This window comes from Neltuma alba, unplaced genomic scaffold, assembly GCF_004799145.2.
Source record: "Neltuma alba isolate B1F8T4 unplaced genomic scaffold, ASM479914v2 tig00010376_pilon, whole genome shotgun sequence".
NCBI classification, from domain to species: Eukaryota; Viridiplantae; Streptophyta; class Magnoliopsida; order Fabales; family Fabaceae; genus Neltuma; species Neltuma alba.
In genome coordinates this window covers 205,498-230,225 of record NW_021635280.1, presented here as the reverse complement: position 1 = coordinate 230,225, position 24,728 = coordinate 205,498, and the positions used below count along the sequence as shown (strand labels likewise).

The following is a 24,728-nucleotide window of genomic DNA, read 5'->3' as shown; positions in this document are numbered from 1 at the left end:
GAGATTGTATATAACTTTTAATTTGGACGGTGGGTGATAGATAGGAACCTTAAGAGTATAAAATAAGATTGTAATGCATACAGTGTGAACAGGCTTATAAAAGCAAGTAAATAATTATAAAGCATAAAGTATAAACACAATCATTAAAATAAAAAAAAAAACGCGCATACACATACACACAAATACTCAATCTTTGGCACCTTGTCCTCGGCACCGCCTGTTCCCATTATAAGCCATACTTTCAAAAAATTAATTGGTTCTCATTGTGCGTTACGCAATAGAGTTTTGATTATAAATTTGTTTTTGTCAAAACTATCCTTTTCAGGGGAGTTTAGCAACCCTTAAGGCGTAGCTGGTCACAAAAAAAAAAAAAAAGCGCAACCCTTAAGGCGTACGAGATAAGGATGAGATAAGGATGTAAGAAAAGATTTATTTCAACTTGCATAAAAATAATTTTTTAGAAATTACAGTTTTCCAAACATCACTTTAATATAATTTTCCTTCTCCCCTTTTGAGATGCAATTTATAATTTTAAATTTAAATATGAGTACGTTTGACATTTTTTTTTTTGCTTTGATCTTTAAAAGTTAAGATAAGTTATTTTAATTCCTAAAATTTAAAATAAGTAATTTTGGATATTGAACTCATTTAAATATTTTTTCTAATTAAAATAAGGCTCTAAATCTAAAACTATTGGTTTCAAATTTTAGATATTAAGACATTAAATTTAAGGAAGTATATATAGGCCTTATTATGAATCACATTTAAAATCACTTATAAATATTTTTCAGCTAAGTCTGGTAGAGCTCCTCTCACATATTTATCTTGTATTTATAAGGTATTTCAAATAGACTTATAGTATTGACCCTAAATTTAATAACTTAAACACTTTTTTTTTTATTGGTTTTACTTTGTTGGCCAAACTTTTCAAGGAGAGTTACAATCAGGTCTTAAAAAAGAGATTTAATTATTTTAAAATTTATTGACAAGTGAAAAGTAAGTAATAACAAATTTCAGAATAAAAAATGATAGTATGTTCAGAATGATCATTTGTTATTAAAAAAATTTAATAATTAAACTTTATTTTTGTACTCTTTTGATTGTTTGGAGGCTCTTATGACAATGACAATTAATGAGATTAACATTTTGGGAAAAATAAAGGAAAAAAGATAGAAAAATACCACTTGAACTTCATAATTCCCAGATAGTCTGTTGAATTTGAGAAATCCTAATTTGGTCTCAAGAGACCAAATTGGGATTATCATGTTAAAGGAAAATACCAAAGTACCCTTCATTTATTTATTGTTTTTAAAATACCAAAGCCCCCACTAGCCGGCCAGTCGTCGAAGCTCCGACGACTGGCCGACAATTGGTCACCGGAGCTCCGGCTGTCGGAAATAATTTTTTTAAAATTTTTTACAACTTCAGTATAACAGTTAACAACATTTGTAACATTATTAACAATTTCAGTATAGCAATTAACAACAAATTTTCTGGAAAATTCAACAAGTTCTGGTGGCCGGAAACAATTTTTTAAAATTTTTTTACAATTTCAGTATAACGGTTAACAACTTTTATAACCCTATTAACAACTTCAGTATAGCAGTTAACAACAGGTTTTCTAAGAAATTCAACAAGCTTCGGTGGCTAGAAACAATTTTTTAAAAAATTTTTACAACTTCAGTATAACGGTTAAGAACTTTTGTGACGCTATTAACAACTTCATTATAGCAGTTAACAACAGGATTTTTGGAAAATTCAACAAGCTTCGGTGGCCAGAAATAATTTTTTTGAAAACTTTTACAATTTCAGTATAACGATTAACAATTTTTGTGACGCTATTAACAATTTCAGTATAGCAATTAACAATAGGTTTTTCGGAAAATTCAACAATTGGTCGCCGAAGCTCTGGCGGCAGGAAACAATTTTTTTAAAAATTTTTTTACAACGTCGGTATAACGGTTAACAACTTTTGTAAAGCTATTAACAACATGTTTTTCGAGAAATTCAAAAAGTAGTATTTTTATAACTTCAATAATACCGTTAACAAGTTCTGTAACTCTATTAACAACTTCAGTATAGCATTTAACATGTTTTCTTAAAAACTTCAAAAAAATAGCATTTTTACAACTTTAGCAATTAGTTTTTTTGGGGAAAATTTTACAACTTCAATATAACGGTTAACAACTTTTGTAATGTTATTAACAGCCTTAGTATAGCAGTTAACAACAAATTTTCTAAAAAATTCAAAAAGTAGCATTTTTACTGAAAACCTGTTGTTAACTGCTATATTGAAGTTGTTAATAGCGTTACACAAGTTGTTAACCGTTATATGAAAGTTATAAAAAATTTTTAAAAAAAATTGTTTCCTGCTGCCAGAGCTCCGACGACCAATTGTTAAATTTTCTGAAAAACCTGTTGCTAATTGCTATACTGAAATTGTTAATAGCGTCACAAAAGTTGTTAACTGTTATACTGAAGTTGTAAAAATTTTCAAAAAAATTGTTTCCGGCCATCGAAACTTGTTGAATTTCTCAGAAAACCTGTTGTTAACTGCTATATTGAAGTTGTTAATAGTCTCACAAAAGTTGTTAACCGTTATACTGAAGTTGTAAAAATTTTCAAAAAAATTGTTTCTGGCCGCCAAAGCTTGTTGAATTTCTCAAAAAACCTGTTGTTAACTGCTATGTTGAAGTTGTTAACAGCGTTACAAAAGTTGTTAACTATTATACTGAAATTGTAAAAATTTTCAAAAAAATTATTTCCGGCTGTCGGAGCTTGTTGATTTCCCAGAAAACCTGTTGTTAATTGTTATATTGAAGTTGTTAATAGTGTTACAAATGCTATTAACCGTTATACTGAAGTTGTAAAAATTTTTAAAAAAATTATTTCCGACCACCAGAGCTCTGGTGATCAATTGTCGGCCGGTCGCCGGAGCTCCAGTGACTGCCGCTACGGGAACTTCAATGACCGGCCGGCTAGTGGGAGCTTTGATATTTTAAAAATAATAAATAAATGAAGGGCAGTTTGATCTTTTCTTTTAACATAATAATCCTAATTTGGTCTCTTGAAATTTTTCAAATTCAGCCGATCAAATTTAAATGGTATTTTTCTGTCTTTTTCTCAAAAATAAAGGATGGCCGGTAGTTATGTATACACTAAACCGACTTACAAAAGAAATAAAAGATTCGCATATTATCACATCCGCACGACTTTCACGTTGGATTGTCTGGACTCGAGAACGGAGGATTTAGAACACGTATATATAAAGCCGACGAGTCATTCTCTTGTCAGGAAAACCGGGGGTACAATAAATCAGGAAGTTTTACGGGAGGATTAAACCGACGAAGACAAAGGCAAATTCACTTCTTCCAACCTTTTCAGAAGGTGGACAACAAATAGAAAAAAACCAAAATCACTTGTACGTTCGAATGATGTGACAACCATTTTAGCCATTTCTGAGATTTTCCTTTCGTTCTGCATTTCCATTGCTGTGAGCTCTTGGCTTATGATTCAATAACGAAACTGAATCGTGGAAGATTTGATTAAAACAAAGAAGAGGAAAATAGAAGTATCAACGGAAAGTACGAGTGCCCGCGCGCTTGTTTGGGCTACGTGTGAGGAAGAGAGTGAGTTGTGAAAGTTCTGGAGGGTTAGAAAACATGTCGTTACCGAAAGAGCTGGAGCAGGTGATGAAGGCTAGAGGAGGATCAGTTCTGGGGAAGAAGACAATTTTGAAAAGCGACCATTTTCCTGGTTGCCAGAACAAACGTTTGTCTCCTCAGATCGAAGGTGCTCCCAATTATCGCCAGGTATTTAGTAATTAATGTCATTCTTCTTATCCTTTATTGGCCTTGCTTCTGCTTACTGCATTTCTGTTCAGTGGCCTCAGCTGGACTCAATTGTTCTGATAGGTCTAATTCCGGAAAGAATCAAATTTACTGCGTCTTCAATTAAATACTATTGCTGCTATTTTACCTGCTTTTGGCTTCTGGGAAACCCAAGCTTTGTTAGAGTCATTTGGGATTCATTGAGAACGGAGTTTCGACTGATTTTTATACAATTTCCGATATGAGGGAAAACCGGTCTTCAATTTATATTTTTTTAGGTGTCTGAATCGCTTTAGCAATAAGCACTTAACCGACGTAGTTAGTTCTGAGACTATTCAAAGTTAATTAGGTTAATAGAATGTAATAGAATGTTAGTTAGCTCGATGTTTATATATGTATGACTGTGTAAACATTCAGATTCAATTATATCAATTCTTTTGTTTACCTTGTTGTCGGCACTGCTGAACCCGACATACCTGTTCCTCTTGTTAAGTTGCGTTGCATTGCGTTTTCTTACCTTGTTGACGTCTTTTACTTTTTCTAATGATTAATATTGCTAGGCTGACTCCTTACATGTTCACGGCGTTGCTATCCCAACAATTGATGGAATACAAAATGTTCTCAAGCATATTGGTGCCCAAATTGGAGGGAGGAGAGCACAAGTTCTTTGGATTAACCTTCGCGAGGAACCAGTATGTCTGTTTGCTTGTGACTGTAGCAACTCAGTTTGCTTATTTTTTTAATACATAGTCATATTTAATGCTCTTATGCGCTAGTTGATATTTTATCTATCAATTTATTAAAATATAGTTAAAAGTATGCCCCGTTTTATTTTTGAGTATTTCTTTCCCCTATCTTCCCACGAAGGAGGCTATTGGAACCTCTATGCATCATGCCCATGGCATTCTTTATGGTTTTTAGCTTTAACTTTTCAAGAGTCAAATATGTTCATGAATAAAGGGAAGAGAAGAGAGAGATTCATAGAACAGAGATTAGAAACCGAGGATTATCTGAACTATTGTAAACATAAGCCATCTAGTCCTTCGGATACATTCCCTTTTACAGGCTTCCTAACCAACTATCATAGCTGACACTCACACTCTGCACATGCTTAATTAATAATTTGTAATCATTGCATTCTGTGAATTTTTATTCTGAGCAAATAACCATTCTTTAAATAAAAAAATATTCTCTAAAAATACTCATGGCATCTTTTCTAAAATTTCACTTCTATCTCCTTTTCTTCTAATCAGGTTGTGTACATTAATGGACGGCCCTTTGTTCTACGTGATGTGGAGAAACCATTCTCCAACCTTGAGTACACGGTATATTGTTGTTAAATTCTTAGTGCTTTAACTTGGTGTGTTCTTTTTGCTTAACGGTCCATGTTTATGTGGAATGTCTAGGTTTTATGATGGCTGTTTATCTAATATTACCTTTACCGCTTGGGATTATCTTCTTTGTGGTTGTAATGAGATAACTAAAGGTACAGCCGAAGTTGGTATGCCTTCTGACTGGTTCTGGCACTTTCTACTTTATTAGGGTATCAACAGGGAAAGGGTTGAGCAAATGGAAGATCGTTTGAAAGAAGACATCCTGTCGGAAGCTGCAAGGTATGAGACCCTACGCTATTTAGTTCCTGTCTGCCACATGCAATTCATTTTCGTACTTATTATCAGCAACTTTTCCATGCTTGATAGCCAAGCTTAACTGCACCTTGATTTAACAGATATGGAAATAAGATTCTTGTGACCGATGAGCTGCCAGATGGTCAGATGATAGACCAATGGGAACCAGTGTCATGTAATTCTGTGAAGACACCACTAGAGGTGTGTGGAACCTGTTTCTTGAGGCTACTGTCAGTTTTCTTAATGGACTTATCAAACTTGTTTTCTTTACTATAGGTGTATGAAGAATTGCAAATGGCAGGATACCTTGTTGATTATGAACGCGTTCCTATAACTGATGAAAAATCACCAAAAGAAATGGATTTTGATGCTTTGGTACGAAAAATCTTTACAAAGAAAACTCATTCTCATTCCCTGAAACCGTGATGTTTTCATGTGTTTTAACTACTTTCATTATGATTTTAGGTTCACAAAATTTCCCAGGCTGATGTAAATACAGAGGTAATTTTTAATTGTCAAATGGGACGTGGCCGAACTACAACTGGAATGGTCATTGCAACTTTGGTTTACCTTAACCGAATTGGAGACTCTGGTACTTCTTACTTTAATTCCTTCAATTTTCTGACTTTACTGCCCATTTTCTTGTGCTTTTTCATAATTTATCTAAGAATAGTCAATACTAGAAAGTGGATTCTTTCATATTCTACATCTGGTCTTGACATTTTTCATTTGAAGGAAAAAATGAGAGCAGGTAGTTTATTTATTAAATGAGAGGTACTTTGCTTCTCTATGGATTTGGGGTTGATATTGTTTACATTGAATAACCCTTGTTTAAGACTAGTGAGGGCTAGTGCTTGGAAAGAAAATTGAAAATATGTTCAACGTGATATAATTTCTATTACTAGACTCCATATGTTCTTATTAGTATTTGATTTACCTTAAACAACAAGGCATACCAGTTGAAAAGGCATGCCATTAACGAAGTGTTAAATATCATGTTAATATGTGATAGGTTTTCCACGAAGCAGTTCAATTGGTAGAATTTCTTCATGTACCACTGATGTTGATGTTGCTGATCATATGCGTAACTCAGAGGAGGCAATTCGCAGGGGAGAATATGCAGTTGTAAGAAGCTTGGTTCGGGTGTTAGAGGTATTGGCATCAACTTTATTACCTGTGAAAGACCCAGCATATGCTTTATCTGTCCTAATATTTCACATTTTTCCAGGGTGGTGTTGAGGGGAAAAGACAAGTAGATAAGATTATTGACAAGTGTGCTTCAATGCAGGTATCTGTACCTTGTGAATCTAAGACCATATTTCTCAGAAATAATTTTTCTTTTTCACATAGAATTTCTTCATTTAATTCTCATCTTGATTATATTTCAGAACTTGCGTGAGGCAATTGCAGCCTACCGCAATAACATTCTGCGGCAACCAGATGAAATGAAGAGGGAGGCATCACTCTCTTTTTTTACAGAATACTTGGAGAGATACTACTTTCTAATATGTTTTGCTGTATACATTCATTCAGAAAGGGCTGTAGTCTGTCCTAGTTCTGCTGGTCACAGCAGTTTTGCTGACTGGATGAGAGCTAGGCCAGAACTCTACAGTATTATTCGAAGGTAAAACTACTAATAATTATGAAGTCTCGTTTTTTCTTATTCTTATGACCTCCCTTCATTGAGTCTGTTGTCCTGAACCTACCGAGGCAAACTGATTGTAGACTAGTAGCTGCTTTAGGCCAAGCACGGCGATAGCTAGCAATGACTAGTTGCAATGCATTAGTGCAACTGAGCTGGCTGCTACTTTCAGGCATCATTTCCTCCCCTGCTACCCCTAAGAGGCTGAGGTCCTAACTGCTCCATGGACCTCTGTTCTGGAAGTGAATGATTCATTGGTGTTTTTATTGCTTAGATTCAAAAGAATTGTATCAAGTCTTGGTCTTTTATGTGACACCATGGTTCCTATATTGCTATTAGCTTGCATTGGTAAAGGTCTCCGTTTCAAATTATGTTGTGTTGGCTCTAATTATCCAGGCACCAGACACTTGTCCTCCTGGAAGATGCCAATTATGATCTGAATTTGGAGTTTCTCTTTGCTGATATTCAGAAGCTTCCAAATATAATATATTCTAACAGTATGGTTTTTCTGCATATCAATTGGATTGCTGATTCAATTGCACTGTTGACTTCCTCATGACTGACATTGGACAGGTGACACATTTTTTTCATTTTGCTTTTATCATAACAGGTTGCTTAGGAGAAATCCAATGGGTGCGCTAGGATATTCCAGTTTGAAGCCATCTCTGAAGAAGATAGCTGAACCTACTGATGGCCGCCCTTCTGAGATTGATTTAGTTGCTGCCTTAAGAACTGGCGAGGTTCTTGGTAGTCAAACTATTCTAAAAAGTGATCACTGTCCTGGTTGTCAAAACCAAAGTTTACCTGAGAGAGTGGAGGGAGCACCTAATTTCAGAGAGGTTCCAGGGTTTCCAGTTTATGGGGTGGCAAATCCAACTATTGATGGCATTCGATCTGTCATTTGTAGGATTGGTAGCTCCAAAGGTGGACGCCCAGTTCTTTGGCATAATATGAGAGAAGAACCTGTTATTTACATCAATGGGAAGCCATTTGTTCTCCGTGAGGTTGAAAGACCATACAAAAATATGTTGGAGTACACGGTAAAAAACTTTTTGACATTTTTTTTTTTTGGAAATAAAGTTGACTTAGGGGATAGGTTCTAGTGCAGATTTGATTTTGATGCCAGAAATATTGAATTTTCTGCTTTGCCGTATGGCAACACTAGATGCTATTTTGATTTTCAATGTGCGGATTTCTCCTAGTACGTATGTTAGTAAGAAATGTATATCTATTCTCTTTGTTATTGGCTGATGCCATTGGTGGTGATATTGGGAATAGCATTTACTTAATGAGTGTTGTGAGTTAATATCAATTAGTATCATAGGGCATATGAATCCTTGTCTGGAATGCCACAGGCATGGGGATTGCAAGTTTATGAAATGCTGCCTTTTTTGTCTTTTTACAGATGACAGTGAATGGTCATATAGTGCCAAATAGTAATAGAAGGTCTTGACTTCAGGGATAACATCTTGTGAGATAAAATCATAAAATTCATAATTTATGTCTTTGATAGTTGTCTTCCCTTTCCATTGAAACCTGAAGATGGTAAGAAGACCTTCAAGGTGTATTATCTTTCTGCATTGGTATATATATTGATTAAATACCATTTGATCTGATAAAATTGGTCCACTTCCACTAGAGCCAAGCCCCTTAACCGTTTTTAGATGCCTCTATTTTAAAAATCTGCATGTAGCATATTCAGTATGCTGAATTTAAGATGCCTTTTTAAATTAGATGACAAGGTCTGCAAATTTTGTCCCCAAATATCCTGTGCAAATGTTGGTGATTTAAACATTTTTTAACTCAGGGAATTGGTTGTGAACGAGTTGAGAAAATGGAAGCTCGGTTAAAAGAAGATATTCTAAGGGAAGCGGACAAGTATGGAAATGCCATACTGGTTACTCATGAAACAGATGAAGGGGAGATATTTGATGCTTGGGAACATATCACCTCTGACTCAATTCAAACCCCCCTTGAAGTTTTTAAAAGCTTGGAGGCTGATGGATTTCCCATTAAGTATGCTCGTGTGCCCATTACTGATGGAAAAGCTCCTAAAAGTTCTGACTTTGATACAATTGCTGCTAATATTGCTTCTGCTACAAAGGACACTGCCTTTGTTTTCAATTGTCAGGTAACTTTCTTGTCCTTTATTCCGTAAGCTCTACCTGCTATGTGTCACTTTTTGTTTCTATTATAAGCTATTTTAACCCTCCTCATTTTATCTTCATCATTTGCTGCTAATTTCTCATCAAACTCAGATGGGTCGAGGCAGGACAACCACTGGCACTGTTATTGCTTGTCTTGTAAAACTTCGAATTGATCATGGGAAGCCCATCAAAATCCTGGATGATGTGACACATGAAGTAGATGGTGATTCCTCAAGCGGAGAGGAAACTGGGGGTAATGCTACTTCGTTACCCTCTAATACTTTGCAGAAAACAAATGAGAAACAAAACCATGTGTTTGGCATAAATGACATCCTATTGTTATGGAAGATAACAACTTTATTTGATAATGGGGTGGAGTGCCGAGAGGCTTTAGATGCTGTTATTGATAGATGTTCTGCACTTCAAAACATACGCCAAGCTGTTCTGCAATACAGAAAAAATTTTAATCAACAGCATGTTGAACCTAGAGTGAGGAGAGTGGCTTTGAACCGTGGTGCTGAGTATTTGGAGCGGTATTTCCGTCTAATTGCTTTTGCAGCATATCTTGGAAGTGAAGCGTTTGATGGATTTTGTGGACAAGGAGAATTGAAAATTACATTTAAGAATTGGTTGCATCAGAGACCAGAGGTGCAGGCCATGAAATGGAGCATCAGACTGAGGCCAGGGCGATTTTTCAGTGTCCCTGTAAATCTTTCCTGCTTGTTTATCTATTATTCTCCATCCTCCCGAAAGTTTTTTTTTTTTTCCTTTTTAAGAAGAAAAAAGAAAGCTCTAAATGTAGGATTGCTCAATTTGAAATGCAGGAAGAATTGAGAGCACCTGAAGAGTCTCGGCATGGAGATATGGTGATGGAGGAAGTTGTCAAGACTCGAAATGGTTCCGTTCTGGGGAAGGGCTCCATACTGAAAATGTATTTCTATCCGGGTCAAAGAACTTCCAGCCACATGCAAATACATGGTGCACCTCATGTTTACAAGGTATGCTTGCATATATATATACTGCTAAAGAAACTAACTATCATCAAATTTGTGTTGCCAGACAGTAATGCTACACATCCAGTGGGGACCTACGGGATCATCCAAGTGTAGGTAGAATTAGCATCTTTAATATGTTTATTCGATGAAAATAGTTGCCAGCATGATTAGCCTTGCAAAATTGATTGAGTAGTTTGCTGTCTTCTGATGGACAATTTAATACTCCATCTCCTATAATTTCCTTTTGATTCTAGTACTTGTGTAAATGTAAATAATAATTAAATTGAAATTAGTAAGTCTTTTTTGCCTTTTTTTTTTTTTGACTTAGACAATAGGGGGAGGGTACCCACCCACCCACTTTGTGGGTATAGATCCCACAACCTCCTCTATGAGAGGAGGTTTGAGGTGCCATTGAACCAAAAGGGTCTTGGGAAGTCTTTTTTTTCAATTTATTCAATTGTCTTAGAATATTAAATGTATGGACACCCGGGGGGGGGGGGAGGAAAAAACATTGCAGGGGATATTTTTAGTTTTTTAATGATCCCCAAAAAAATAAAAAGGGCAGGTACTCTTATTATTTATTTCTTTCATCAGCACTGATGGTAGCTTCACCTGGATGCAATATAGGACGGCACGGACCATCCACCATATCATGTGCTGCACCTTTATTTGTTAAGAGATGGTGGGCAGCATAGAAAGGGGAAAAAAAAAAAAAAAAAAAACCTTTTGACCACTTGGTTATGAAGTTTCTGATGTCAGACCGAGGGCTGTTTTAAGCTTAAGTTCTAAAATGAAGTCTTATTCATAGTGTTATTATGATATCCAAAATAAGAGTTCGATGCATTAGGTGCAACAACCAGGAGATCTTTCATGTTGGATCAACCAGTGCAATTTGCTGAATGGTGAGCTTGCCTGGTTGTCTGTGTGGCCAGCCCCCATAACTTTTTTCTTTTGGTTACTTTTATTGTGATAATTCAGTCTCAACCGTCTCTTGGCTTTAACTTGGTCTATGTGGTTAAAATTAATTTTTTGATCTTTCTAGGTTTTGGGATGCTTCATTAGTGTAGCATATAAGTTGTAGATAATGTCAACCATGTTTTAAGAATTAAAAAGAGTTTGGATGAGCTTTTTAGAATTGAGTTTATAGTGTACGAGGTAAATATATGAGAGGAGTTTTGTCTTAGCTTCTATGAAAGCGTTTTTTTTAATTGCTCTGATGGGCTACCAAACATCTCCTTAATAGGATCCCAAATGAGCACAGGAAAGAAACGATTCTAATGATTTGTTTAAGCAAAAAAAAAATAGCCAACATCCTTGTGGTATAGTGGCATGTAGGGTGCCCTATGTTGTCACTGATCACTGGTTCAAACGCCTACAAGTACTTAGCCTGCCAACTCAAAAAAGAAGAAGAAGAATTGTAAAAATAACCAAAAATTCAAAATTTATAGTTAGTTTTAATCAAACTTATCTATTAGGTGGTGACTGAAAACAGCAATGAAACGTTATATGATCTAAAAGGACGAGTTTAGACTTTAGAATAACGAATTGTGTTGCACGCTGTGTGATTAACTTTCAACCCTATTATCTTGTTGAAGACATTTGTACATCTATTTGGTTATTGATCGTGAAAAAGCACATGACATGACTAAATCCCTCCAAGCAGTCTCACTCCATTCATGAAGGCCTAGCAAGCATCTAAGACGTCCGGCAGTGAAACTAACTTGGAGAAGGAAGACAAAATACAGTCAGGCAATTCCATTGTTAATGTGGTTGCTTCTTCAATTGGCTTAGTGTAAAGTGTAACTATGTCTTGTATACTGGTTGCTAGAAAAGCAACTGATTCTTCCTTAAATTATGTTAATTTGATTTTTGTTTTTTGTTTATTTGCACATATATGCATTTCTATGTTCTTTTCTTCTTCTTCACAGTAAGCGCATAGAAAGTTCACATTATCATTGCTGGATATATAATTTTATGAAATGTCGTTATGCTAAATCTTCTATTCCTCAGGTTGATGAATACCCTGTGTATAGCATGGCAACTCCAACCATATCTGGTGCCAAGGAGATGCTAGCATATTTAGGAGCTAAGCCTAAAGCCTCAGTTGCTCAGAAAGTTATATTGACTGATCTGAGAGAGGAAGCAGTTGTTTATATCGATGGTACACCTTTTGTCCTGAGGGAGTTAAACAAGCCTGTTGATCCACTCAAGCATGTGGGCATCACTGGTCCTGTGGTGCGTTATCTTATACAATAACGTCTCTTGGAATACATAACAAAATTATTTGTCACATTACTCATGTTAATTGCAATGCAGGTGGAACACATGGAGGCACGACTAAAAGAAGATATACTTGCTGAGGTTAGAAAGTCTGGTGGACGGATGCTGCTACATCGTGAAGAATACAACCCTTCAACTAATCAATCTGGTGTTGTTGGATATTGGGAAAACATATTGGCAGATGATGTGAAGACACCTGCAGAAGTTTATTCTGCTCTGAAAGATGGGGGTTATGATATTGTCTATCGGAGGATCCCGCTAACAAGGGAGAGGGATGCTTTGGCCTCTGATGTTGATGCAATCCAGTGCTGTAAAGATGAGTAAGTGTGTTGGCAATATATGAGCTTGCGTCTCGTAGATTTATCCAGCCTTTTTTGTCAAAATATATATATATATATATATATGTGTGCCTAGGACCTTGTGTTATATGTCATGTGTTCATGCTTTGTTCTTTTCCATACATTCATGTGTACATGCTTTCTGTAAACTATTTTTGTACGTGTCTAGCCAATAATGCAATGCCTAGGTTCTTTTTTTTTTTGGTTGGAAATGCTAAATTCTAATTTTTTCCCCATTGTTACAGCTCTGCAGGAAGTTACCTTTTCGTATCACACACAGGTTATGGTGGAGTTGCATATGCAATGGCCATTATGTGTATTAGAATTGGTGCAGAGGCAAACTTTGCTTCCAAAATCCCAGGACCATTGCTTGGACCGGCTATATCCCCAGTGGCTGAAGAGAATATGATCTTTCGAGCCTCTAAGGAAGCAGCACTCAGGATGGGTGACTACAGGGACATATTAAACCTTACTAGAGTCCTTATCCATGGCCCTCAAAGCAAAGCAGATGTCGACTTTGTTATTGAAAGGTGATTAACTTTGGCTTGTTTACTATATGCTATGACCTTCACTAAATCGTGTTTGACAGCAAAGCGGATAAAGTAAATGCATAGTTTGTTTTCCTTTTCTCTTTTCTTCTCTTTTTGTTGTTTTCTTTTATCTTTTTGAGTGGGTGGGGGGAAGGAAACTTTAACTGTATAATTCCTACCCTGCTATTGTTCTAACTCCAGTCATTCTGAAATTAATGGCTCTCTTCCATGGATTTTGATGTGGTAACATAGCTGAAGCTGTTGCTTACCTCTATTTTTTATTAATTAAAAAGAGTGATACATATAGACATTCATTCTATTTAGAAATATGCATATACTTCTTTCTTTCTTTCTTTCTTTTTTCAGAGTAGAACATTCAGTATCTTGGATCTGCCTTGCTTTAACTTGGAGGATCTATTAGGGGTCTAGATTCCAAATCGAGCCGAGTAGGACCACAAGGGCTGCAAAGCTCTATCACCCAGTATTTAACATTAAATACTTATTATTTACAACTAAAAAATTAAATGAAGTCCAAAAAGAGGAAAATGGCGTCCACTATAGTCTGATTAAATTTATATATTTTTATATAAATCCCCTCCATTAAGTCCAACAAAAACCTAAGTACATATTATTTGCAACTAAAAAAATTAAATTAAGGGTATTTTGGAAGCAAAATTTAAATTGGACTAGAGGATAGAGTAGTCTTTTAATTTTAAATAGAGGCCTGTGTATATTTTTGAAAATAGAAGAGAGATTTGATGTCAACAAAATGTGGTGAATTTTTGTATTTACTGAGAACAGAACAAATTTAAGGCTGAGCTCGTTTCTTTTGCTCAATAGATGTGCAGGAGCAGGGAATCTACGGGATGATATTCTTTATTACAGTAAGAAATTTGAGAAGTTGACTGATGTTGATGATGAGGAGCGTGCGTGTCTTATGGACAAGGGTGTCAAGGCTTTAAGGTAAAAATTTGCCTGCTCTTTTCCTATGAGCATTTTAGCTAGATTTGATCATTGAATTATTTCCATTTGAATCTGTGATGAGAATAAATCCATTTCTGATGGATGCCAGTAGAAATTAGTCCACCCCTCCTGTCCTTATTATAAAGGACCTTTTAAAGACTTTAACATAGATTAAAGAATTAAGTTTAAATTAGTTAAGGCTCTTGAAATTTACAAAATTACCCTTAGTGAAGTTTATTCATTAAAGGAAGTTGTTTAAGTTGGGGCATATCAAAGCAAAGGATATTTACAGAAAAAATGAATACTTTAAACAATAGGTCTTATATTAATGCCTGTATGGAAGGATCTTATAACAAAGACTGTAAGAAGCATATAAGTGTAGCCCATGTGTTTTTTCGCTTAACCACTGCTGTTTCCTCTCATTTGCAGGCGGTACTTTTTCCTCATTACATTTAGATCCTATTTGTACTGCACCTCTCCTGACGAAATGAAATTTGCCACGTGGATGGACGCGAGACCTGAGCTTGGACATCTATGTAACAATCTTAGAATTGACAAATAATATAGCTCTCCCAATAAATATATCGATGTACAGTTGACATTTATTATCATCATGCGTTGGAATACCCGTGGACATTGGGGAGAAAACAAGGGAAGGGGAGGTAGATCCCTACTTCTACGCCTTTGGATTCTCTCCATTGACAAAGTGGATTTAGGAATGCATTTAAAAAGAGAGTAACACGAGAAAATGTAGTTTTTGATGGAAATATCTCATAATTAAGTATATGAGGTTTTGCTACTCCATTTGTTCCATAAGGCCTTTCCTTTTGGGGGTGACACTGTGCCACAATGCTCGAAACAGTAATGTCTGACGGAACTTTACTCTCTAGGATCCGAGTAGAAGTAAAGGTGGCGGTGGACAAGGAAAATAGAGTTCATCGCAAGTCTTATTTGTAACTAGGCTGCTTTTGTATGTACTATTACCTCCGTTTTTAATATAAAAATTTGTTTGATTTTTATTTTAATCTTAAATATAAGATTTTAATTCACTTTGTTTTTCATATGTATTTATTTTTTTAAGATAGTCTAGCTAATATATTTAATTAGTAAAGATGTTTTAAAAAAAAACAACAACTATTTATTATAAATAATTAATTTAAATAATTTGTTTAATTTATTTAAATTAGTCAAATAATTTTTATTAAGAATGGAAGGAGTAAAATACACTTCTCGTTTTGTGCTGTGAACTTATTTCATAGGATTTGAGGGTAGGATCCCAATGTAGTTCCTTGTATTAAATGTTTAATTGGTGAGAGAAGCAATCTGAGGCTGTAATTTCTTTTTAATCATAAATGGTTGATAATGATGGCATACTTTTTAGGAAAAATGAATAATAAGTCCCTGTCTAAAAATTTTATTAACTAGAAGGACCAGTATCAATACTTTCTATATATGAAATTATGTAAAGTACTGGTATTTTTTGTATATAGAAAGTATATTAAATCCTGTCACCAGAAAGAAAATATTAAATGCTTCTTGGAATTAAATTTTTTAATTTCACCAAATTCCAATTTTTTAAAAAGTTTGCATATATTCTATTAAGCTCATACTTAGCAGGCATATGACTAAATTATCCATGAGTTATTTTCAAATAAGCACTTGGGCCCTACCTTGAATGGCAAAATAGCACAAATAAGAGCCAAGTTAAAAGATGTACTATATTCAATCTTTAATATAAGAGCTAATTTGATTTTTATTTTGGTCCTAAATATAATATCTCAATTCATTTTGTCTCTCATATTTATCTTTTTTTTTTCAAGGTAGTCCTTATAGTAATGGTAATTCTAGCTAGTATACTTGATTAGCAAGAATATTTTAGGAAAGACAATATTTATTTATTATAAATAACTAACTCAAATAATTTTCTTAGTCTACTCAAATTAGTCAACTAGCTCTTATATTAAGGATCAGAGAAAATATATAGACAAGATTAAGAATCAAATCATACTGCAAGTATCAAAAGCTTAGGTTTCTAATATTTACAGTGAAATTGATAAGGAGATATTATGACTGAGATATCAATTGGATAGTTGAACTGGAGGAAAGTAGCAGGCGATAAAGCACCAACCAATACGTCTTCAGCACAGAAATCAAATTACAGAGTTAAAACAAACAAAAACCTGGCTAGGTTTCTGCCATGATGAACCCAAGGATACAATTAACATCCAACAAAACTCAATTAACAATAGATGTGCTTGCATTTATTGTTTAACTGTATTTCGAATTTAAATATCTATTTAAGTGTCTTTTGAATGCTAACTTGGATAGGGGTGCACATGGGCAGGGCTGGGCAGGGCAGGACCCCAGCCCGATGCCCGGCCCGAGATATGAACGGGCTGCATTTTGCAGCCCGCTGCCCGGCCCTGCCCATAGAAGCCCTAACCATTTTGGGCTAGGCGTGGGCGGGCTGGGCAGGGCGGGCTTCGTTGCCCAAATAGTGATAACCTGCCAAATATCACATGTAAAAAAACTTTCGTCCATAACTAAAAATTACATTTCATAATTTTACATTTTCGCACATTGAAATTATCCAGAAATAATTTAAAACAAGTCTTAGCAAATATCTAAATAAATAATACTCATAATCCATTTAGAACAAAACAACTCTCAAGATTGTAATTAAAGCCTTGAAATTCAAACGGTTTGCGTCAATCTCCATACAGTTGAGAAAAGAATAAAACATTTTAAAAAAATTGAAGAGGGGTTGAAGCACATTGAGATATTCCATTGAGGGTTGGAGATGGCGATGTAATAGAAGCTTGATTATCCATTCGAGTGGCAAAAATTAAATGTTACCTAAAGGATTGTAAAAAGATATTAAAACTAAAGCAATGGGTTAAAAGGAATAATATAGACCATATAAAAATATGGTGAAATAATTGTAAAAAGATAAATAAAAAATCTTAAAATCTTATAATAATTTAATATAACCACTTTTAATATGCAAACACTTATTATGTGATACAATGCAGTTAGTAGTCCTTACAACTAAAAGACTTCTTTCCATCATATGATTTGTTCATAAAAAATTAATACAAAATAAATAAATATAAATTAAATAAAAAATAAAACATATAATTCATATAATCAAACCCTAATTTTCTTTCTCTACTCCTACCCCGATCTTGTTTTCTATCTTGTATAAATATTCAAAATTGTTGATTTATACAAATATGTAATGTATGAACTCCATTCTCTAACGAAGAAAGTTGTTAATGGCATATAAGGGAAGACGGGCTTATAAATAGCTAACATTACAACAGCAACACACAATAGGATGTACTCAATAAAGCTCATGAAGAACAAGTTAAAAGCAAGATACTATTGCTTTTTTAGAAAAATTAGATCCCTAAGATGGAAAACTAACAGACATGTAACAATAATAAATTAAATTGCAAAGAGGAGGGAATAACTTTTTTTGGGGTAAAGAAATGTAATATATTAATATTATTTTATAAATTATAATATATATATATAAATATAATCTGGGCAGGGCCAAATGGGCAGGGCAGCATGTCCTGCCCGATGCCCAGCCCTGCCCATGAAATGCCCAGCCCAAAGATGCCCATTCTTTTTCGGGCTCCTTTTTTTCGAGCTGGGCAGGGCAATTTTTCTTCGGGCTTGGGCGGGCTTAGCGGGCATTTGGGCTTCATGCACACCCCTAAACTTGGATAATCTCACGTTAAAAATTTTCTTTTCGTTTTTTTTTGGCCTGAAACACGTTAAAATTTTTCGACACAACAAATTATAATTATCAATAAGATAAATGTTTCAGAAAACACTGATACCAACATGTAAAGTGTGAAAGCCAAAGCAGACCAGACTTATTACACGTCATGCTATTATTCACAAGCCACCAACTTTTCCTTATGAAAAATTATATGATTGTGAATGCTGATTAATTGCAACCATTTATATAGAAATAATTTAATGACCCACTGCGTCTGTTTTAGAATATCGGCTGCTTTATAATGTTGATATTATTTTAAAATAATTGTCTTTTTCAGAATCTTAATGAAGAATCAATTATTGTTGGATCATTTCAACCTTGATTAATAAAACTAATAATAGCTATTAATAGTTAAAGCAAGCGTTTGCTTGGAAGATAAAAAAAATACTTTTGGAGCATTTTTTTTCTTTTCATTATAATCATTTTTTAAGGCGAAATCATTATAGTCAATTTAAATAAATATATGCATGTTAATATCCAATTTGAACGAGGATCTAATTCAAACGTGATAGGAACCCACTGGTGTAATTTGCTCCCGACACTTTATGGCCATCTTGAAAATTAAAAAAAAAAAGTATATTTTAATCCAATATTATTAGATTTTGCTACAATTTAAACAATTTAACAACTTGTAAACTGAAATTACGAAAAGAAAGAAAGAAGGCTTTTATAATAACATATATTTTAAGACCCATGAAGCATGAATTCCTTATATATTTGGATTAAGATACATTCAACACCTTGAAGTTAAGGTGCATCTAACACCTCGAAATATTTTTCCAAGTACATTCAGTACTCTGAAATATTTTTTTAAAATGTGCCCAACACCTTGAAGTATTTTTTGATGCATCTATCACCCCCAAAGCCTAAAATATTTTTTTTTATTGTGTCTAGAATCCAAAAGTATTTTTCAGTGCATCCAGTACTAAGGCTACAAAAATATTTTAGGATGTTAGACACCCCTGGAAAATACTTTAAGGTACTAAATACATCAAAAAATATTTTGGGGTGTGCTAGATGCATCATAACCCTATATATTTTCATGAGTGTCTCAATCTTAATATGACTGTGACATTAAAATTTTGATAAAATTATCGTTGACATGAGAAAAAGGGCAGAATCTAAATACGTATGATATGATCGACTACCAACTAGCTAAGAGGAAGCGAGATATGGAAAATGACTTAAAATTTTATTATGATTTTTTTATTAATTATATATTTTTAAAAAAAATTTAATGATTACTCATTCTGTCCTAAATATAATACCCCTTTTATAGTATAATTTACACTATAAAAAAAGTCTTATATTTAGAACCGGAGAAGTATTACGTAATTGTTAGACCCAGTACAACGGGTTACTTAAAGGATCATAAATTAGATGGTCAAATATGTGTCATTTGCATATATTTAGTAAAATTATTGGGCTCAGAGTTTTTTCACATTGCATGTTTTCTATACTTATCAAACCGATGACATATTTCTTTCTGAAGAAAGCCAATTTGAACAGTTTTTAAAATATAGAATCATTTTTAGTTCTTTTATATCACGTGAAAAATTAAAAATTCAAGGTGAGGATCTTAAAATTTTTTAAATTTGATCGAGAATTCTAATATTAGTGGTTTTTATTCAAGAACGCTAGAGGTATTAAGAGTAAAGTTAATAGGAAAAATTAATTAACGGGTTTGTATAATTTCACCCAATTTTTATTCATGTCCTTGTAACTTGTTTAGTTTTTGTTGTGTCCTTAAAACTTCCTCAATTATGCACATCGGTCCCTATAATCAAAAGTAAATGTGCATATTTTAATTGAATATTATTAAATTTTGCTTTTTTCGCCAATAAGATTGTTAGATTTTGCTACAGTTTAAATTACTATTTAATACTCCCTCCGTTCCTTATTATAAGAGACATTTGATGCTTATGGCATGTTCCTATATATAAGAGACACTTAAAAGTTGTCTCTATTTTTTTGTATTGATTTTCTATTTTACCCATATTTATTGTCTCCAACTCACACTCTCTCTCCTTCCCACTTCTCTTTCTTTTAATAATTTAATTGTTCTCTCTCATGCTCTCTCTCCTTATTAATGAGGGCATTTTTGGAAAAAAGATTATACTTTTTACACATTGATTGTTCTTAACTAATTTTAACTGTTTTTTTTATCAACGTAATTCGGTTATTCGTCTCTTATAATAAGGAACGGAGGGAGTAACTTTTTTGAACTTTAATGAATTCTTAAAAAGGAAAGTTTTATAAGAAGATGTAACTTGCAAGTTGCAAGTTGAGACCCATCGAGCATCAATTCATCATCATTTATTTAAAGGAGCGTCTCAATCTTAATATGACCTGAAGTCAGAATCTTAAACTTCATGAATATGTATGATCGACTACCTACTGATAAAGAAGGTGGCAAGATATCGAAAATGAATTGCAATTTTATATGATTTTTCAATTGTATTTTGCATGAAATATTAATGAAAAAATTGCAAATAAAAATCACAAAAATTGTAAAATTTCATATTAAGAATTGTGACAACATTTTAATTAGTTTTGGTAACAACTGATTTGTAAATAACAACAATTTTTTTGGGACAATTCATGATCTGAAATTTTATAATTTTGATGATCTTTTTTAATAATTTTTCTAATATTTATAGTTATCTTATTATCTACGTAAAAAATTATTAGATCCAATACTAGGAGTTATTTATTAAATCAACGATATATTTATATTAAATAAATCCAACTCAAAATAATTTTTAAAATATAGGATCATTTTTTATTTTTTTATTTCACGTAAGAAAAATTTAAAATCTCGATGAAGATGAATTATAAAAATTTACTAATCTTAAAGGTTTGAAATCTGAGTGAATACTCTAATATTGGTGGTCTCATTTTTGTTTCCAACAGCTAAAGGTATTAAGAGAAGTGTTAGTAAAGAAACTTAAGGCATAGATTTTCATAGTTTCGCATTATTTTTATTCAAGTTCTTGAAAAAAAAAATTCAAAGGTTTTTAAAGTTTCTTCAAGTATAGGAATTGATTCCTATAATCAAATTTTTAATTTGTAATAAAAAGGATGTTAGTTATTAATGAGGTAATTTCGTCAACATATATATATATATATATCTACATACATTAATTTCTCCTCGCGAATAAAAATAATATCAAAATTAATCAGTTTACAGAACATAACCTATATAGATGGAAGTATACCATTATCATTCTTAGCTATTTGAAACATAGTATTTCTTCTACAGAAAGCCAATTTGAACAATTTTTAAGATATAGCATCTTTTTAGCTATTTTTATTCCAAATCTAAAAACTTTAACATTCTAGGCGAAGATAAATTAAAAAAAATAGTAATATTTATTTTTAAATTTGAGTGAGTGTTCCAATATTAGGTTAAGTTTTCTAATCTCACTTGTTACTTTTTTAGTATTAGTTTGTTGAAATGGATATATGCAATTGTAAATTCTCTTATAAACACCTATAAATTTATGTACTATCTTTTTATAATGTGAATTAAGATTTATAAATTTCATATAGATAGGTGTTATTTTATTATTGTTAGACGTTAAAATCTATATATGCATTTATGAATTTATCTTTGAAATATATATTATTTTCCTATTATTAGCTATTGGTACACTTGTAAATTTATCAATGAATTTGATCTGATAGATATAAGTGATTTGATGTCAATCTTATCTTTAGATATGGATCAAATTGAAATTTTTATTTCCTTTTAAAACAGAGTCAATAAAATTTAAAATTTTCTTATTTTGATAAAAAAAAAATTAAAAGTAAGCATTGATATAATTTTTAGTCCATAAAATTTGATCTCATTTTAGTTATTAAAATGAATGTTTTTGTTCAATGAATGACAGCTTCTTGGTCTTAATTGAAATATATAGTTTTAATCCCTGAAATTTGACATTATTTTGATTTTAGTCATTTCCCAAGGGATCGAAAATGCCGTTCTAAGGATAAAAAATCCTAAGATGAACCAAAATAAAATCAAATTTTAAGAATCAAAACTGCTAGTTTTAAATTTCTGAAGGCCAAAATCAAAATGAGGCCGAATTTTAAAAATTAAAATTACTCCTTTTAAATTTTAAGAACCCAAAATAAAATAAGGTCAAATTTCAGTAACTAAAAATAATATTAATCTTAAAAATAACTTATAAAAAAGGATTAGAATAGAATGTGTGGTGTGGAAGACACCACACCATCATGTGATGGAGGATGGGAGATGGAAGAAGATGAGGAACAAATCTATTCACAATATATATTCATTCATGTGTTGTCTGCAAATTAATTGGCCTCAAATTTAAGTGGATCTCATCTTCCATTAATACGGACGTAATTAGCCAGCCTTACCACACACAGTCACGTCAATTAAAGAGTTAGTTAAGTCCTTAAGTGGGTCCGGGCAGTCACTTCCTTCCGCCAGGCACGCGTTCATAATATTCACTAGCTATCTTTTCTTTCAATTCCACTAGTCGCTTCCTTCCGGCCAAATCACATGCATTCCTTAAATGAAAAAATATAATTATTAAAATTTTTTACAGTAAGTGAATAAAATTCATCTTTTTCTTTGCATTAAAAAAATAAATAAATAAAGCCTTCTTTTGTTCTTGTATCCTTGTTATAAGTTATTTGTAGTTCTAAATTGATAAATTTTTTAAAATTTATCTTTATTAAATTTTAGGCCAAAGTATACATTTGATCATTTAACTTTGTGCAAGGTTTTAATTTGATCCCTTAACTTTAAAAAACATACATTTGATCTTTTAACCCTAAAATCACTAGGTTTTACTGATGATTTTTTGTAACAATCATAAATGTTTTCAAAATTAAACTTAATATGTTAGCATTTGAGAGTATTTTATCAACATTTAAGATCTTAATATGATTATTTTTAAAAAAAAATTTAGCGTTAAAAAACTAAAAGTATGTTTTGTAAAGTTAAGAAACCAAAATTGAAACCTTGTGCAAAGTTAAAGGACCAAATGTATACTTTAACCTAAATTTTATATTGTTCTATGTTTATAAATAATTCTCATATCTCATATTTCTCTCCTCTCTCTCTAACAAGAATTAAATAGCAATAAAATTTAAAAATGATAATTAAATATTTTTTTAATCCTATTTATAAGACAGAGAGGTCACATTTATAAGTCAATTTATTAAATTTTTTTGTATGAATGTACTATTTTATCATTTATTTATTATAGTGTAGATAGATTTTTTAAAAGGAGTATATATTCAATTGGAGTAAAATTAGAATTTTGTTACATTTTAGTAGAGAGTTCAAGTAGTTTAATTTAAAGTTTTTTTTAATCTGTGTGAAATATGTTGAAAGTGACTTATAAATAAAAACAAAAAAAAATATCTCATGAGTGACTTATATCTAGAATAAAACTTATAATAAAGACTAGAATAGTATGTATATTAACAACATCAAATAAAAGAACTCGCCTGATAATGATGTAAAAACCAGAATTTGTTCTTAAAACTTAATGCCAATTTATTACTGTTAAATTTTATAACATTAAAAATTATAAAATTGATAAGTTTTTAAAAATCACTGTTTAATTTTAAACAGCATATCTAGTTTATAAAAATTGTTATTCATTTTATTCATGCTCGGATTTTTATGACTAACTAGTTTAGTTACTCCGTATCTCATAATTAAAAAACACTTTCTCATTCAGCAATAAATAGCAGAGACTTTTCAGCTTTCAGCTTTTTTCCCAATTAGTGCTATCAGGACTGATAATGGGACACACACGGATAATTGAGAATAAAATATATGAATTAAGATACTAAATATTCCGGCCAAAAAAGATACTAAATATTATAAGAAATTATAAATTATTTTTAATAAATTTACATTCATCATAATATATCTTGTTAATTTACATATATTAAATATTAATAAATAAAAAATCATATCTTGAATTTATAATTATGAAAGATTAATAACTAAATTAAAAATATCCTCCATCAGAAAATAATAAAGAGGGAAAGGGAGAGCCAACTTGCCCTGCTTTAATTCAAACCTCTCATTAATAGTGTTGAAAATAATATAATGTTCTGGTTAAAGGAAAAAGAATACTACCTCCGCTCTTATTAAAAGACTTTATTTGTAGATTACTAATGAGGTCTTATAATTAGGATTAAAAGTAGTATAATGTTAGTAGAGCACTCAACCAATTAACTGGGTGAAAATAAAGTCTATTGTTCACAAATGAAGCAAAATACTCCCCCCAATCTTATATATAAACTTCACTTTTCAGGAAGAGTTTAGTCCAAAATATAAGTTTTATTTTTTAGTTTATCTGAGCATTTATTATTTCTTTTTCTCTTTTGTCCTTAGTTAACTATATTAGTACTTACTCTCTCATGTTAGTATTACTTCCATATGTTCTCTTTCATCATTTTTTCATTTATTGCCTCTCTCATTTACTCTCTTAATAAATAAAGACAAACTTGAAAAAAAAAACATTTCTAACCTATTTATTATTTTTAATTAATTTTAAAAACTAATTCGTTAAACGTGATTTGGTTATTTAA

General features: G+C 32.3%; 1 protein-coding gene across 3 annotated transcripts; it reads left to right on the top strand.

Moving 5' to 3' along the window:
• Window positions 1-3,233: 3,233 nt before the first annotated feature.
• Window positions 3,234-15,378, top strand: LOC114756208 (paladin). Of its 3 annotated transcripts, XM_028945142.1 has the most exons (20): window positions 3,234-3,812; window positions 4,391-4,522; window positions 5,084-5,155; window positions 5,373-5,443; window positions 5,560-5,659; window positions 5,735-5,833; window positions 5,924-6,050; window positions 6,471-6,610; window positions 6,687-6,746; window positions 6,847-7,082; window positions 7,711-8,140; window positions 8,908-9,231; window positions 9,359-9,500; window positions 9,807-9,952; window positions 10,072-10,245; window positions 12,253-12,477; window positions 12,559-12,842; window positions 13,106-13,390; window positions 14,231-14,353; window positions 14,783-15,378. In XM_028945142.1, the coding sequence occupies exons 1-20, from the start codon at window positions 3,663-3,665 to the stop codon at window positions 14,913-14,915; spliced, it is 3,453 nt and encodes a 1,150-aa protein (XP_028800975.1). In that variant the 5' UTR covers window positions 3,234-3,662; the 3' UTR covers window positions 14,916-15,378. The 3 variants fall into 3 exon arrangements, with proteins under 3 accessions (XP_028800975.1, XP_028800973.1, XP_028800974.1); XM_028945140.1 differs by having other exon boundaries at window positions 9,359-9,952; XM_028945141.1 differs by lacking the exon at window positions 14,783-15,378 and adding an exon at window positions 13,757-13,836 and having other exon boundaries at window positions 9,359-9,952; window positions 14,231-14,314.
• The last annotated feature ends 9,350 nt before the right edge of the window (window positions 15,379-24,728 follow it).

What these genes read in the sequence shown, in the direction of transcription:
- LOC114756208 (XM_028945140.1), top strand. Translation starts at nt 3,663, where the DNA reads ATGTCGTTACCGAAAGAGCTGGAGCAGGTGATGAAGGCTAGAGGAGGA. An exon ending in CTGTGAAGACACCACTAGAG is followed by an intron (nt 5,660 to 5,734) that starts GTGTGTGGAACC and finishes TCTTTACTATAG; the next exon opens with GTGTATGAAGAATTGCAAAT. An exon ending in ATCCAGTGCTGTAAAGATGA is followed by an intron (nt 12,843 to 13,105) that starts GTAAGTGTGTTG and finishes CCATTGTTACAG; the next exon opens with CTCTGCAGGAAGTTACCTTT.